At 42.7% G+C, this 18,408-nt stretch overlaps 1 protein-coding gene across 1 annotated transcript in view; it reads right to left on the bottom strand.

The window, feature by feature from the left end:
- Positions 1–953: 953 nt before the first annotated feature.
- Positions 954–18,408, bottom strand: part of LOC126209865 (serine/arginine repetitive matrix protein 1-like) — a 159,973-nt gene continuing 142,518 nt past the window's right edge. The window contains exons 2-3 of the mRNA XM_049938991.1: positions 1,529–3,982; positions 954–968 (exon numbers count right to left, since the gene is read on the bottom strand). Coding sequence (XP_049794948.1) covers positions 954–968; positions 1,529–2,932 — 1,419 coding nt within the window. The 5' untranslated portion in view covers positions 2,933–3,982. The remainder of the gene's footprint in view (positions 969–1,528; positions 3,983–18,408) is intronic.

The raw sequence follows: 18,408 nt of genomic DNA, 5'->3' as shown, positions 1-18,408 counted from the left end.
CAGATTCTGCCCAGAACCTCGTCATTCCTTACCTTATCAGTCCACCTAATTTTCAACATTCGTCTGTAGCACCACATCTCAAATGCTTCGATTCTCTTCTGTTCCAGTTTTCCACAGTCAATGTTTCACTACCATACAGTGCTGTGCTCCAAAAGTAGATTCTCAGAAATTTCTTCCTTACATTAAGCCCTATGTTTGATACTAGTACTCTCTGCAAGGAATGTCCTTTTTGCCAGTGCTAGTCTGCTTTCGATGTCCTCCTTGCTGCGTCCGTCATTGGTTATTTCACTGCCTAGATAGCTGAAATCCTTAACTTCATCTACTTCATGACCATCAATCTTGGTGTTAAGTTTCTCGCTATTCTCATTTCTGCCACTTCTCATTACTTTCGTCTTTCTTCGATCCATATTCTGTACTCATTAGACAGTCCATTCCATTCGGCAGCTCATGTAATTCTTCTTCACTTTAACTCAGCATAGCAATATCAGCGAATAGTAGCATTGATACCCCTTCACCATGAAGTGCTTGGATGGGTCACTGTCCATGTCCACTGGTTGCTGTTGGCAAGTAGGGTGCACTCAGCCCTTGTGAGTCTAACTGAAGAGCTACTTGACTGGGGAGTAGCGGCTCCAGTCATGAAAGCCGACAACGTCTGACAGAGGAATGTGCTGATAATATGCCCCTCCACATCTGCATTCAGTGATGCCGATCAGCAGAGGGTGACAAGCTGTTGTTCCATACTTTTAGGCCTTACAAGGCCTGTTTAGTCGGAGAGACAGAGAGAGAGAATAGATGTCTGAATACTTTTGCTCTGATACTATAGATTACTATCCAGCATACAATTTTTCAGTGTACTCCTCATATATCTCGTACGAGCAAGAGGCAAATCTTTATGAGCCACATTGCATTATATTTGAGACCAATGTATTCTGAGCAATATTTACACAGTTTCGTCAAAGATACATATACTATACAAAAAAAAAACTACACAGCGCAACCATGTTCATAGGACCCTATGATGCTGATCAGTGGCCCTGTCATCTTGTATCGTATAGCATCATTTGGATGCGGTCTGGGGGGGGGGGGGGGGAATGGGGCCTGAACACTCCTCTGTCAGCCCCTGTCAGCTTCTCGAAGCTTCGAGCTGCCACTCCACTCAAGTACCTCCTCAGTTGGCCTCGTGAATCTGAATGGGGCCCATTTCTATCCCCTCCACCAGCGTAATGGTAATGGATCTTGAACCCTTATCCTTTGCAGTGCAGTGACTACCAATCTGCAGATGAGGACACATAATCAGTGTTAATACTTCAGCGTCAATAAGCAATTTTGGGTCTAGTAATGTTTATGTCCGTTGAAAAGCCTTAAAATTTGATATTCGACCTGATACAGAGACACCATTCTTCCTGTGCACCACTCATGAGTGGAATTGGAGATGGGAGAAGTGAAACAGCACAGTTCTCCATCACACACCAAAGGTTTCTTGTGGAATATGGAGATAACGGTGTGAGGTATGAAGATCGTGACTTACCTTTGTTCCCTGGGCATCGGCAGCAGTCGAATCCGTCAGCGGCGTGTCTGAATCCCATTCCGAGCTGAGGTCGTCACTGGAGGCTTCACCATAGTCGTGTGGGCAGGGCACGCCCAGCAGTGACTGCTGGTACATGGTGTAACCGGGCAGCCCACCCCCGATATAGACTGTGTTCTGCTCCTCCGTCTCCCAGGGTGGAGGCGGATCGTCTGGGGGTGGCGGCTCTACAGTCGGTGGAGGGGGCGACGGTTTGGAGCGTCCACAGGTGGGGAACACGTCGTCGTCCTCGGGTTCCGGGGGTGGGCGGGGTAGGCGCAGCTCACGGGGCGGTCGGAGGCCCATGCGTGGTGCCTGGTTGTTCTGGTGGCGGTGGCCGTGCCGCCGTTCTGGATGAAGTCGATGGTGACCACTGTCAGCACTAGCGACTGTTGAAGTGGATTCGCCGTCCACACTGTGCTTGACTGGTCGTGCCTTCACCACTTCACTGTCCACAGAAGGAGACCTGGCTCCACTGTCAGGGGTGTCGTCACTGGCCGACTGGTACCTCGGGATTGCCATAGGCCGCTGCGATCGCTGCTCGACTTGAGCCGCTGTTTCCTCTCCAGATTCTGAACTATCACCCTTCTTGAGCTGTGCAGTCTTGGCTAGTTTGTAGCGGTTCAGCTGCTCCACACCAAAGACAGGAGGGTCCCTGACGGAGGCCACTGGGGAGTCGTCACTGCCTTCCACTTCATTGCCATCTTTGCTCCTGGACGAGGCTTCCTCCTTGTCACTGGAGCTGGAACTGTCATCAGCTGACGCCATCCTGTGCTTGAGCAGCTGTTTCCTCAGCTGCTGATGGCGGGGTAATGAGTCTTCAAAACTTTCTGTGTCACCCTCGTCAAGGTCTTCGGTGTCTTCTGGAATGGCGAGGGTGATCCTTGGGGGCGACGGTGGATCGTCACTGTGTTTCTTCTCCTTGTCATTTGTCTCAGCACTGTCCATCTGACCTACCTCAAGCTTCTCACAGTCCAGTACACCAGAAACCTGTGAACTATATGAAGGATTACCTGGAGCTTCGTGCTTTGACGATGGATCTCCTGTGAAATCAGAAGCAACCAGGGGCTCCTTGTCCTCTCTCGCCCCACTGAGTAGCATTTTCTCCTGTTCACTCTGCTCATCACAAGTCCTCTCTGTGGTCTCCACATCCGCGATTGCGGCTAAAGCCTTAGTGGGTGAGACCCGCTGGTAGGGGATGCAGCAGCAGCATCTGACGTCAGCCTCAGTATCAGTGGCTGCCACAGTTCGTGGTTCCATGGTGTTGGCTGAAGACCCTGGCTTCACTGCCGAGTGTGGTGGGGTCATTATCACATCGTCCAACAGGATCCTCGGTTGTCGATCACGGTCTCTCAGTGATTCCTCCATGTTCACTCAACCACCTGGGGTTGGTGCCCATGGCGCTATCTGCAACACTTCTGCACGTTATGTACTAATATTCATAGCACACATCCTCTCTTCTCTCTACTATTTCGACAGGCTGTTAAAAAGGTGCAGATAATCTGTATGTTTGCGGCAAACAGATTCCTGCCACATATGATTCTAAGAAATAGCTGGACAATTTCTTTTACTGCCTCTGCTAAAATCTCTTTTCCCATTCACTGATAATTCGAATGTATGTCACTTGAGATTTTTGGCAATAGCTTAAGCCGCTGGATATTCACTGGAAATTTTGATGAAACAATAAAACTTTCAGTCAAGAAAAGTCCTGTATATCACCATAATATACAATGAAGATGGATATTTATCCTCAAATGTTGTACACTGCTTACAATTTCAGATTCTCCTCCGCGCTATAACATATTTATGTCTCTCAAGAATCGAGCACTTCACGTTATTGGATATCCCTATTGCATCCCATCCTGCAGGGTGCTTTCGACGGAAGGCAGCAAGATATAATGTGCACCTGTCAAGTTATCAGCTAGAAACAAGTCATGCACACCGCACAGTTATTTCCAGACTGCTGGCAGCGGCAAGCGCATCAATTTCGCACAAGGCTGATATGCAGTATTTATCACACTGAAGACGTACATGTAAACACACTTCTTTACACAAACACACTTATGCACGCCCGCCGGCAGAATGTCACTCCAGTGCGACGCACACTGTCTCACTGGCCGCTGGCAACGGCGCTCGGGTAGCGGTGGACAGAGACGTTGTTGCAGCCGAGTCAGCGTCCAGAGATTACCTACCATCCGCGGCCAACGTCGCACCTGTGGCGCCAGTACAGCTGAGCTGGCGACGCACTGGCGCGCGGCGGAGACCGGGGGAAAGGGGTCACTCCGCCGGCAACAGGTGTTCTGCCCACGCCAATGTCACGGCTGAGCCCCTCGCCTCGCTGGCAGTCGGTGTACCGCGGTGACGTCACAGCCGTGCGGCAACAGGTTGGCGGGCGCCCCTCTGCCCGAAATCCACTCTCTGAAAACGCGCACGCGTCACCAACACACACACAAGGGGTCTACACAACCGTGCTGCACGATTTATGGCCTATACCGCGCAACGACCAAAGTAAACAATGCCGAAATTTCAATGTTTCATCAGCTACATGTTATACAGGATGGTCCATTGACCGTGACCGGGCCAAATATTTCACGAAATAAGCGTCAAACGAAAAAACTACAAAGTCCGAAACTCGTCTAGCTTGAAGGGGGAAACCAGACGGCGCTATGGTTGGCCCGCTAGATGGCGCTGCCATACGTCAAACGGATATCAACTACGTTTTTTTAAAGTGCCTATACTTCTACAAATAAATTCATAAAACTTAGTCAGCATGACCAGGAAGGATTCAGGATTCACACTCATAGCAGTGGAAGTTCAAAACCATAACAAAATAATTTTCTTTTACATGTGAAATTTCATCATTTTTTCACTTACTATTGGCTGCATTTGTTGCTATAGGTACATTTTTCTTCACAAGTAAGAGAGATTCTTTGATGAATTTTGCACAGCATACAAACCATACTTGCAGGTGTATGAATCTCTAGAATTTTCAAAATCTTTTAAAAACTATGGTAAAAATAGAGATAATAAGTACAAAATTTGATTTTTTTCCAAACATAACGCATAAAACGTAACAGTTCATTTATTTTTTTCATAAATTAAATAGATTCTATAGTTTCAGACACCTGTAAGTATGGTTTGTATGCTGTGCAAAATTTATCGAACAGTCTCTCTTGCTTATGAACAAAAGTGTACCTATAGCAACAAATTCACCCAATAGTAAGTGAAAAAATGATGAAATTTCACATGTAAAAAAAATCATTTTGTTATGTTTTTGAACTTCCGCTGCTGTGAGTGTGAATCCTGAATCCTTCCTGGTCATACTGACAAAGTTTTATGAATTTATTTGTAAAAGTATAGGCACTGGAAATTAAAATGTCCTGTGGTGCCTCTCCTGCTCCAAGTCGGCCCGTTTGAAGTCCTACCCCCCCTTAAATAGGAACCTCCATTTTTATTACATATTCGTATAGTACGTAAAGAAATATGAATGTTTTAGTTGGACCACTTTTTTCGCTTTGTGATAGAAGGCGCTGTAATAGACACAAACGTATAAGTACGCGGTATCACGTAACATTCCGCCAGTGCGGACGGTATTTGCTTCGTGATACATTACCCGTGTTAAAACGGACCTTTTTCCAATTTCGGAAAAGGTCGATATCGTGTTGATGTATGGACATTGTGATCAAAATGCCCGACGGGCGTGTGGTATGTATGCTGCCCGGTATCCTGGACGACATCATCCAAGTGTCCGGATCGTTTGCTGGATAGTTACGTTATTTAAGGGAACAGGAAGTGTTCAGCCACATGTGAAACGTCAACCACGACCTGCAACAAATGATGACGCCCAAGTAGGCGTTTTAGCTGCTGTCGCGGCTAATCCGCACATCAGTAGCAGACATGTGGTGTCACCGCCAGACACCACACTTGCTAGGTGGTAGCCTTTAAATCGGCCGCGGTCCGCTAGTATACGTCGGACCCACGTGTCGCCACTATCAGTGATTGCAGACCGAGCGCCGCCACACGGCAGGTCTAGAGAGATTTCCTAGCACTCGCCCCAGTTGTACAGCCGACTTTGCTAGCGATGGTTCACTGACAAATTACGCTCTCAGTTGCCGAGACGATAGTTAGCATAGCCTTCAGCTACGTCATTTGCTACGACCTAGCAAGGCGCCATTATGAGTTGCTATTGAACTTGTAATTCATGTATCATCAAGAGCGATGTTCACCAATTATGGATTAAAGTTAAGTATTTCTGAAGCCACGTACCTTTTTTTACTAGTAGTCTCACCTCCTTTAACTGTTCCAGACCTCACGCCAGCCTGCGTGAGATTAAACGCGTGTCTTTCGGTTTCACCTCATAGTGGCTTGGCTGTCTTGCCAAGTCACAACAAGACAAATTGCGCGATAATCGGGAATCTCAAAAACGTCGGTGTTGAGAATGCTACATCAACATCGATTGCATCCGTACCATATTTCTATGCACCAGGGATTGCATGGCGACGACTTTGCACGTCGTGTACGGTTCTGCCACTGGGCACAAGTGAAATTACGGGACGATGACAGATTTTTTGCATGCGTTCTATTTAGCGACGAAGCGTCATTCACCAACAGCGGTAACGTAAACCGGCACAATATGCACTACTGGGCAACGGAAAATCCACGATGGCTGCAACAAGTGGAACATCAGCGACCTTGACGTATTAATGTATGGTGCGGCATTATGGGAGGAAGGATAATTGGCCCCCATTTTATCGATGGCAAAATAAATGGTGCAATGTATGCTGATTTCCTATGTAATGTTCTACCGATGTTACTACAAGATGTTTCACTGCATGACAGAATGGCGATGCACTTTCAACATGATGGATGTCCGGCAGATAGCTCTCATGCGGTTGAAGCGGTATCGAATAGCATATTTTATGACAGGTGGATTGGTCTTCGAAGCACCATACCATGGCCCGCACGTTCACCGGATCTGACGTCCCCGGATTTCTTTGCGTGGGGAAAGTTGAAGGATATTTGCTATCGTGATCCACCGACAACGCCTGACAACATGCGTCAGCGCATTGTTAGTGCATGTGCGAACATTACGGAAGGCGAACTACTCGCTGTTGAGAGGAATGTCGTTACACGTATTACCAAATGCATTGAGGTTGACGGACATTATTTTGAGGATTTATTACATTAATGTGGTATTTACAGGTAATCACGCTGTAACAGCATGCGTTCTGAGAAATGATAAGTTCACAAAGGTACATGTATCACATTGGAACAATCGAAATAAAATGTTCAAACGTACCTACGTGCTGTATTTTAATTTTAAAAAATCTGCCTGTTACCAACTGTTCGTCTAAAATTGTGAGCCATATGTTTGTGACTATTACAGCGCCATCTATAACAAAGCGAAAAAAGTGGTCCAACTAAAACATTCATATTTCTTAACGTACTATACGAATATATATAAGAAAAATGGGGTTTCCTATTTATAAAAACGCAGTTGATATCCGTTTGACCTTTGGCAGCGCCATCTAGCGGGCCAACCGTGGCGCCGTCTGGTTTCCCCCTTCAAGCTAGACAAGTTTCGTTCTTTGTAGTGTTATCGTTTGACTCTTATTTTGTGAGATATTTGTCCCGGTCACGATCAATGGACGACCCTGTACATAAATTTTATTTTCTTGGTGCTTGATATTGCTTCTTCCATGAAACTCAGGAAAAATTAAAAGCCAAACTGCACACTCTTGTATTATTTGTCTTAATGTGTCGACTCTACATGGAAAACATTATTATTTTTTTATACATCACATGACTAGTCGCGAAAGTTGCCAATCAGATCATCAAGACGTCAAACATGTGACACAATCTTGCGACAGTGATGTGCTTGTCACAGCCAGGTGCGCCATTTGACTGTCAGAATACTGTGTTTAGCTTTTAAATTACATGTGGTTACAGCTGGATACTCCATTTGACTGTCGCATTACCATGCTTACATTACAAGTGGTTACAGGCAGACGCTTGATTAACTATCATAGTACTGTGCTTATTTTATAAGTGTTAACAGTCAGGTGCGCAAATTTACTGTCACAGTAATGTAATTAGGTTATTACTGTTTACTGTCAGGCACTGCAGATGCTGGTGAAAGTATCATGCTTAACCTGTAGGTGGTTACAGTCAGGTGCTCAATTTGACTATCACAGTACCCTGATTAGATAACAGGTGTTTCCTGTCAGTGCAACAGCTGACTGTGACAGTACCGTTGCACAGTTTACAGGTGTTTACAGTCATGTGTTCTACCTGACTGTCACACTACTCTGCTTCTCCTATATACGGTTATATACAGGTGTTCCACTTGAGTGTAACGTATGCACCATTGTAAGAGAGTCTACAGGAGCACCTGGTTATAACCGGTCCTAAGCTAACCACAGCACTGTGATAGTCACGTGAAGAACGCGACTGCAAACACCTGTAACGCCTGCTGTGATTACGTTGCGTCACATGTTTCACGCCGTGATGATCTGTTTGTCAAAACTAGCCAGGTGTGAAGTACAAAAAAAAAAAAAATTATTTGCTACCTGTATTTAACAAGTTATCAAATGTGCTAAAATTATGGTTTCCGCTTATCTAGACCTTATGTCTTCTTCCTTTACGTGAAGTATATCCTGACAAAAAGAAACGTCTCATTGGCAACTCAGGTGTTGAACAAGCTGCTGAAACATTTCATGTTCCGAATAGGCGTGTTGCTCGTTGAAACTGGCAACAGCATAGAATTACCTGGTGACTGTGTCGGCGAATAAATATTTTTTGAAAAATTGTTAATCTCCATTATCTCCAGTACCTGCTTTAAGCTAGATTCAGTCTATATTTCGGTATGATCTACGTTTAGTTCGTACAGTGCTCAGTTCTACTGCTGCGCAAACAGTCCAGGGACTACAGTCTGTCGCTTCAATAATTTGGCCACCTTACCTCAGCAATTTCCCTTGTGGTTTTCCACGATCATTAAACACATATTTCGAAATCCTAAATGGAATTTACAAGATATGAAATACAGAAGATATGTACTTGTGAAGTTGTGTTTAATCTGTAAACAGAGTTCGGAATTTCGATGCAAGGAACTGTTCTAGCTCGTGTTCACTAGGCTGACGAGATGTTCCCGTTTTGTGGGCACAGTTCCGGTTTCCACGTAAATGCCCTGATGTCTCGAGAAAATCATTCGCGACACACAATTGTCCCGGATTTTCACTGAGAAAAAATGTGCACGCAATAATCTCAATTAATTAAATATTTTTGAAGAAACATGTTTCCTAGGAGTAGAATGTTACAGAAATATATATTTTCGCAATATATTTGCTCCCCGCATTGGGTTTACCTAGTCTTGTGCCAAGATAAAGAGCAAGAGAATATGTTGAAAAGAAAAGTGGGCACGGTATTAGCTACCCCCGTCTCTAACTTGCCGACGTTCCACTTTATGGCCCTCGAAACATGTAAAACCAAAGCCAAAGGGGGTATAAAGGAGCATCACTTAAACCATCTCTCCTAATGGGACTGCAGCCATATGGAAGTTAATTTTGTGAATAATGTGACCGATGCGGCGTGTGTTAGCAGTGCTTATTGAATACTGTTTGGCATGTGTGCATGTTTGCCCAAACAATCTGCAGTCAAACGGAATCATTACCTATAGTGTGAAACGTATATTTTGTATCTGCTTACTGATTACGAATACTACACAAATTTAGCGTTATAAAAGTGTACCTAGTTACCTAGTAAGTGACTAAACATTCCAGAAAATATATCCAGCCCATTACTCTACAAAAAGTATGTATCCGTCGTTTTTATTTCTGAACAAAATAATTTTGTTTATGTGTGATGCACCTACATATTCCTTTCCAATGCACCAAATGGAGATATATTCTTCCTGTTGGTCTTTCAGCTGCTGCTTCGTCATTTACATACTATCGATTTCAAAATATCGCGATAACTGACGAGAAATGTAAGCGTAAGTATACTAATAAAGTACAAACGGATATGTCCTGATGTTTTTGTCTTTGGTCAGCCTAGTATTCACGCATGTAAACGACCTGCAGTTATCCGTCTCCCAATACAACGAGTTTTTGCAGTTCTGCTACATCTGCAAACATGAAATTATCATCTGTGTTCGGTTAAAGCGGACGACTAACATCGGTTTCTTCGGCACGAAGATGTTCCTTGCTGTTCGAAACGCGTTGTTGTAAATGCAGTAGCATATAGCAGTTTTTAACCTGCCGTTCAATGTTCTTTATGTACTGAAAATGAAATACTCAAACGCTGAAACACAGAAAGGTATGCTTGAAAATTACATTTTCTTGGTGCACAAGCCAATATTGTGTGCTACGTTCACTTCACACCTCACAGAACATTCAACATCATAAATCCTGCAGCAAACGGCATGGTATGGCGATGTAATACTAAAAGGACGAAGTGACTTCATTCTTGGATAATGATGGGACGTAGGTACTTTTTCCATTTCGGGGAGAAAAAAAGAAAAATCTGAACATTGTACAAAAAAAAAAAAAGACTTAAAAGCCCTTCCTGATGTATGGAACATTGTTTGAAAATGACTCAGCGCTTCTGCCAAACTTACATGCCCGTGTCTTGCGACGCCGACTGCAAAGTCGTGTTTCCCGCTCCACTGCCGACTGTGTTTCACTATTTAGCAAAACTGCTCTAACCACTTGTGGCTGTCATATAAGTTTATTTTTGAAGAATATATGGCTCGAAATCGAACCGTTAAAAGGTGAGATAAGTTATCAGCTCCGTTTACAACCAGTTAACAGCTCATGTTTCGTATGTACCGCTTAACAGCTCTTCATGATTAAAGTTTTCCATTAGCTTACCACTTATCTGGATATCGGTGACACGCAACATACGACTGAATGGGGATAAATTTGGGTCTCGTTCTCTAAAATGGGATTTTTCTGACCTTGGGCGCTGAGTGAAATCCGCAGTGGTTAGTTAGGACACCAGAATGGTGTCTGGGAAAAAGTGGATCATAAACCTGTACCGACCATTCTGATTTAGGTGAACGTGGTTTTCTTAAGTCAGGCGTAATTCCCTCCCACACTAGACCACTTTTTCTAGCTGGGCTAGTGCCGCGTCAGTAATGACTTTGATGTCTACGGGAGATTAAAGTCTAATTTTACCTTCATTTGATTTCTGCTGATCTCTTATCGCTGGGATGTTGGAATTTGTGGGTAATGAGAATTATTGTCATAGAATTATTGTCATAGCAGGGTACGGCTACGTGACTTTTGTTCTCCCGTGTTTGACCAGAACTGAGAATTTCTCTCAGATCTTGTAAATAGCGTTATCACGGAAATTAAGCAACACGTGTAAACGTAAATATTAACAAAGTTCGTTTGCTACTTTTGCGTGAGTTGTTATCAATAAAGGTGCATATGTTTCCACACTTTTTAAAAATTAAAAATATGTAGAATGAGAATGGAATTGGACTACAGAAAATGACAGTATAACAACCGCGAGTGGTATGTAAGACTTGAGGTGCTATAAAACGAAGGCCTACACGGAGCAGCAGATGCTACCTAAGAAAATTTTTACAAAATGGTATAGCAAATGAGAATCTCTGACAAGTATTAACGCGAAAGAGCAATACAATAATTGTGCTCTGTTATAACCAGTTTGTGCCCTACAAACACTGATCAACAGAAATTCATAAAAAACTGAAGCACGTTGCAAGTACAGCAACGCACTCCATAGACAAGAAGGATCGAATATTTTACACGTCACAGGCTGTCATCCCCACCTCCACCCCTAGGGGCGGTAGGGGTACATTGCACCCAGAGTATTTTTATACAAGTAATGGCGTTCGTACGAGGGGGTACCCAAAAACACCGCAGTTACTTTTTAAAAGCTATTTATTTTCAAATTGCTTACAAAACCAAGATTTGCTATCTTTTACAGAAGCTGGGAATTTAGCGCGGACTTCAATGCGAGATGCATATAACAGTTTCCACAACGAAACTTTGTCTCGAAACCTGGCAGAAAATCCAAAGAGATTCTGGTGTATGTGAAGTATGTTAGCGACAAGGAACAATCAATGCCTTCTCTGCGCGATAGCAATGGAGATAGCATCGAAGACAGTGCTGCCAAAGCACAGTTACTAAACACAGCCTTCCGAAATTCCTTCACAAAAGAACGCGAAGTAAATATTCCAGAATTCGAATCGAGAACAGCTGCCAACATGAGTAACGTAGAAGTAAATATCATCGGATTAGTGAGGCAACTTAAATCACTTAATAAGATGCGTACCCAAAGACTGGAAAGCTGCACAGGTCACACCAATATTCAAGAAAGGTCGTAAGAGTAATCTACTAAATTACAGAACCATATCGTTAACGTCGATATGCAGCAGGATTTTAGAACATATATTGTATTCGAACATCATGAATTACCTCGAAGAAAACGGTTTATTGACACACAGTCAACATGGGTTTAGAAAACATCGTTCCTGTGATACACAGCTAGCTCTTTATTCACATGAAGTGTTGAGTGCTATTGACAAGGGACTTCAGATCAATTCCGTATTTCTGGATTTCCGGAACGCTTTTGACACTGTACCACACAAGCGGCTCTTAGTGAAATTGCGTGCTTATGGAATATCGTCTCAGTTATGTGACTGGATTTGCGATTTCCTGTCAGAGAGATCACAGTTCGTAGTAACTGACGGACAGTCATCCAGTAAAACAGAACTCATTTCTGGCGTGTTGCAGGCCCTTTGCCTTTATCTATGTAAACGATTTGGGAGACAATCTGAGCAGCCGTCTTCGGTTGTTTGCAGATGACGCTGTCGTTTATCGACTAATAAAGTCAACAGAAGATCAAAACAAACCGCAGAACGATTTAGAAAAAATGTGTGAATGGTGTGAAAAGTGGCAGTTGTCCCTAAATAACGAAAAGAGTGGGGTCATCCACATGAGTACTAACAGGAACTCATTAAACTTCGGTTACACGATAAATCAGTCTAATCTAAAAGCCGTAAATTAAAGTAAACACCTAGGTATTGCAATTACGAACAACTTAAATGGGAAGGAACACATAGAAAGTGTTGTTGGGAGGGCTAACCTAAGACTGCGTTTTATTGGCAGGACACTTAGAGAAAATGTAACGGACCTACTAAGGAGACTGCGTACACTACGCTTGTCCGTCCTCTTTTAGAACACTGCTGCGCGGTGTGTGATCCTTACCAGATAGGACTGACGGAGTACATCGAAAAAGTTCAAAGAAAGGGAACACGTTTTGTATTATCGGGAAATATGAGAGAGAGTGTCACAGTAATGATGAGGCTGGACATCATTAAAAGAAAGGCGTTTCTCGTTGCGACGGAATTTTCTCACGAAATTCCAGTCACCAACTTTCTCCTCCGAATGCGAAAATATTTTGTTGACAGCGACCTACATAGGGAGAAACGATCACCACGATAAAATAAGGAAAATCAGAGCTCGTACGGAAAGATATAGATGTTCGTTCTTTCCGCGCGCTATACGAGATTGAAATAGTAGAGAACTGTGAAGGTGGTTCGAAGAACCCTCTGCCAGGCACTTAAATGTGATTTGCAGGGTATCCATGTAGATGTAGATGTAGTACTTTCAGGGAGACAATGTAGTTGCGTTGAAATGGGTTAGACAAACTAATTGCAGATGAGCTTTCTTAGGCTATTACCACACAAAGACGTCATTTCATAGCAAGACACGGTGTTTCTGTTGCTAATGGATCCCAAGAGCCTGTAGGGAAGCTTATATACCAGTGATTGTGCAAACTTTTTTGCTCAAGGGCGAATACTGACATTGTGGAGTGGCACCTAAGGCCGCATACGCACCAATCTTATTATTAATAGCTGACGTTAATAAATTATACGTTATGAGCCACCCATGGTTATGGCAGGATAAACTGACCGCTGTCCCCCAAGTACTGATCGTAAAAAATCGGCTCCATTCGGAACATTTCGTGTGGAATACTCTCCCTTTCACACTGCTTGCACCCTTAGCGACAACAAAGTTACGACACTGTAATTGACCGAAAAAGTGTTCTTGTGTTGTCTGTGTGAGCGGATAATTAATTGATTAGTAACAGTAATTGTATTTATTCTGAAATACATTAAGGAATTTGAGAGACGATCACAAATGTTTACTAAATATTCTGAATGTCATTTTTCTGTTACTGATTGCGCTGCATTGCAACATCCTTGATTTAATTGCGTATTCTACGGTGCAAATATGTACTGCATTTGAAGATGACTGTCTCTCTTACGAGCATTCGTGAATCGACGTTTTTCAGTTTGAAATTCACAGCACAGCAGCAGATCGGCAATACGAGCCACACACGCACACAAGTTGTCTGCGCTGGGAGACAAAATATTCCCTCTGTCACGCACTCTTAACTCCGCAGTGGCCTCTGCCCGTGAGGTAAGCGACCAAATTTGCTTCACTCACGGCCGAATTCACCAACGTCAATTAAACACATATTTAAATTCCTAAAGGTAGTTTTGTTCCGTCGTTGCATATAGACAAAAACGCGTGTTTTTCTCACCATACGCTTACAGAAGTAAAGCATCATCATTGTTCCGTAATTAAAAATATTTACAGTTTAATTTGTTTTTATGATCGAAAAACAGTTCGTTAACAGTTTTTCTTGATTTTTCGCCGACGTCCGAAAATGCCGTCGGCTAGCACGTCTTTGGTTTCTTTCTTCATTAGACGCTGATACTTGCGATCTAATTTTTCGCTGGTTTGCAAGACTATGTATTTTTTTATGTTATGCACAGCACTTTTTTTGTGGACCACTGTTCACTGTTTATTTGTCTACTCCTACGTGCGTATTCTGTTTTGTAGTGTTGCTAACACAGTCACTAGTTTGCCTTTGATCTACATCTTTTTGTCTTTTTCACTGTAGTTAATTATATGTATTAAGTTTCCTTTAATTTACGTCTATGGTCACAATCTTTTTTGTTTAACAGATTACCGGTTTCGATCTTTAATGACCATCATCAGATCTGTTTCATAAAAGCAAAGTCCTAATGTACTGCAGCCATAGTGGCATCGTCAAATGTTAAATGTCAGAGACTATGCCACTATGGCTGCAGTACATTAGGACTTTGTTTTTATGAAACAGATCTGATGATGGTCATTAAAGACCGAAACCGGTAATTGTTAAATAAAAAAGACTGTGATCATAGACGTAAATTAAAGGAAACTTATTACATATACGGGTCACTGTGTTTTTTCGCGACGATGTCGCAGCTTGTGAAATTATGTGTATATGTTGTTCTATCTAATTATGTTGCTATGTGTTCACAGGCGCCGAATGTATTAAAGCATTAACTCTGAGATATTGTTTTTATTTAATGAATCCTGAGCCTTATTCAAAGTAAGCTTAAATTAGATATTTCACTTTTTTAACCAAAGTGCTATTACTGTCCGTCAACAATATTTTATTCTTTTAATGACAGTTTAGCATTTATTTAAATATAATTTCAGTCTTTTCGCTGCTCTGTAATAGTCTATTAGCATGATTGTTACTATAAATTAAATGAACTTTTTACGAAACCACCGTGCGTGTTTATGTTTTCTTTCTTTTTTCAAAGCCAAAAACTGTGTTAGGCTTGTCGAGTTTCCCGTAGTGTCGAGTTGTCGAGAGTCGAGTTTTCTGGGTTCTAATGTTGATCATATGACTCTAAAATGCTTTTAAAAAACTTTAAAACTAGTTATTTTTCATCTAAAATTTAAAAAATTTCCCGAGGCAAGACCCCAGTATGGGAGCCCCCAATATTTTTTATAAGTCGGCGCCCCTGTATATATATTGTATAAGTGTAATGATGCAATAGTGATGGAGTTTTTTCTGTGAATAGATGGGGGAGGGAGAAGCAAAGGCGAGTGGACATAAGTACATAGCAGTGTGATGGAAAGTGAGCTAGAGGAAAAGGTGAGGAGCAAGAAGTTAAATGAAATTGTGGGGCGAGGGGAAGTGAGGGGGTAGGAAAGGAGTTTGAGTTGGGAGAGGGTGATGGATGGAAAAGGCACTTTTCTTTTTCATATGATTTCTTCAATTATTTCATATAGAGTGTGGTTTCCAATATTTATTCGGTCATTGAGAAACTGTATATTTTGTGTTAATGCCTTGCGTAAGTGGAAATTTCCTTGGAAATGGAGGAGGGGTCTGTCTTTACTGATTCTTGTGATGTTCAAATCTTTTTCAATAGTGCTTGGTCTGTGGCACTCTTGTCTCAGATGGTCTGCAAATGTTTCAATGCACCACTATAAAACACAATACACACTTACAAGTACATAAATAAACAGTGAACTGCGGTGTACGAAAGAATGTGCTGTGTAAAACGTAAAAAAGGCGTAATTCTGCAAAACAACGAAAAATTAGACCAGAAATGTGAGTGTCTAAGGAAGAAAGTAGGCGAAAAATCGAGCAGAAATTACGGCAAGTAAAAACCAACAAATTGCTAACGAACAGTTTTTCGATCTTAAAAACAAATCAAATTGTAAGTATCTTTAATTACAGACTACTGCTCATGCTTTACTTCAATAAACCGGAACCTGCCTGAAAAGAAAAACACGTATTTTCTTGTACTTGTATCTACGGGGAATATGGCCACACAAATCACAAATGAAGAATTTAACATATTAAAATATTACTGTCTCTCTAAATATTTTTATTTCTTACTGAGTAGGAAAACTCACTCTTAAGAAGCTCTTAGCGGTAGTTCATGTGTCTAGACTCGGCTGTTGGTTGCTAGATGGATATTTTTTCTAAAATACGGTTTAAACTTTACCATCAGGTGAATTTCCATGTGTTAGTATAACATATATGTGTGTTGTCTTACGATTTCCGAGGAAATTGTGGCAGTGTCTAGTAGAGAAACAAAAACACTGTTTCAGAGCCGCGCGGAGTAGCCGTGCGGTCTAAGGCGCCTTACATGATTCGCGCGGCTCCCCCCACCTTCGAGTCCTCCCTCGGGCATGAGTGTGTGTATTGTCCTTAGTTTAAGTTAGATTAAGTAGTGCGTCAGTCTAGAGACTCATGACCTAAGCAGTTTGGTCCCGTAGTCCTTAACACAAATTAAAAAAAAGATTACTGTTTCAGAACATGGGTTAGGGGGTTTCTTTGACTAAGAACTGAATGCGTATCTAAAGGAGAAAATGAAACAAGTACGAGGTGCATTCAAGTTCTAAGGCCTCCAATTTTTTTTCTCCGGACTGGAAAGAGATAGAAACATGCGCATTGTTTTAAAATGAGGCCGCGTTCATTATCAATACGTCCCAAAGATGACAGCACTGTACGGCAGATGGAATTTTACTGCCAGCGGCGAGAATGAGAACTGTTTTAAATACTTAAAATGGCGACGTTTTCCTTACTTGAACAGCGTGCAATCATTCGTTTTCTGAATTTGCGTGGTGTGAAACCAATTGAAATTCATCGACAGTTGAAGGAGACATGTGGTGATGGAGTTATGGATGTGTCGAAAGTGCGTTTGTCGGTGCGACAGTTTAATGAAGGCAGAACATCGTGTGACAACAAACCGAAACAACATCGGGCTCGCACAAGCCGGTCTGACGACATGATCGAGAAAGTGGAGAGAATTGTTTTGGGGGATCGCCGAATGACTATTGAACAGATCACCTCCAGAGTTGGCATTTCTGTGGGTTCTGTGCACACAATCCTGCATGACGACCTGAAAATGCGAAAAGTGTCATCCAGGTGGGTGCCACGAATGCTGACGGACGACCACATGGCTGCCCGTGTGGCATGTTGCCAAGCAATGTTGACGCGCAACGACAGCATGAATGGGACATTCTTTACGTCGGTTGTGACAATGGATGAGACGTGGATGCCATTTTTCAATCCAGAAACAAAGTGTCAGTCAGCTCAATGGAAGCACACAGATTCACCACCACCAAAAAATTTCGGGTAATCGCCAGTGCTGAAAAAAAATGATGGTGTTCATGTTCTGGGACAGCGAGGGCGTAATCCTTACCCATTGCGTTCCAAAGGGCACTACGGTAACAGATGCATCCTACGAAAATGTTTTGAAGAACAAATTCCTTCCTGCACTGCAACAAAAACGTCCGGGAAGGGCTGCGCATGTGCTGTTTCACCGAGACAACGCACCCGCACATCGAGCTAACGTTACGCAACAGTTTCTTCGTGATAACAACTTTGAAGTGATTCCTCATGCTCCCTACTCACCTGACCTGGCTCCTAGTGACTTTTGACTTTTTCCAACAATGAAAGACACTCTCCGTGGCCGCACATTCACCAGCCGTGCTGCTATTGCCTCAGTGACTTTCCAGTGGTCAAAACAGACTCCTAAAGAAGCCTTCGCCGCTGCCATGGAATCATGGCGTCAGCGTTGTGAAAAATGTGTACGTCTGCACGGCGATTACATCGAGAAGTAACGCCAGTTTCATCGATTTCGGGTGAGTAGTTAATTAGAAAAAAAGTCGGAGGCCTTAGAACTTGAATGCACCTCGTACAACAGAATACCTCCAGTATCACAGGTTCCATCCTCTGTCGCATCACATCACATGTAGACCGTCATTTGTTGTAAACAAGGATGGCGTCTGGCGACTACTAGGTCCAAAGAACATATAGCAAAAGAGTAACATTATCCACTAGACCGTGCCACAGGTTACCCCAGGATCGTTACACAACACACACATATGTCATACTAACACATGTAAATCCACCTGGTGCTCGAGGTTTAAGTCTTTGAAATGCATTGTGCGTGGAAATTAACAGTGATTGGTGAAAGTTAACTTGTTGTTTCATTCGAACACTGATACTACGTC

This window comes from Schistocerca nitens, chromosome 10 (genome assembly GCF_023898315.1).
Source record: "Schistocerca nitens isolate TAMUIC-IGC-003100 chromosome 10, iqSchNite1.1, whole genome shotgun sequence".
In the NCBI taxonomy this organism is placed as follows: Eukaryota; Metazoa; Arthropoda; class Insecta; order Orthoptera; family Acrididae; genus Schistocerca; species Schistocerca nitens.
Note: the sequence above shows the minus strand (reverse complement) of the source record. Positions and strands in the feature narration are given on the sequence as shown.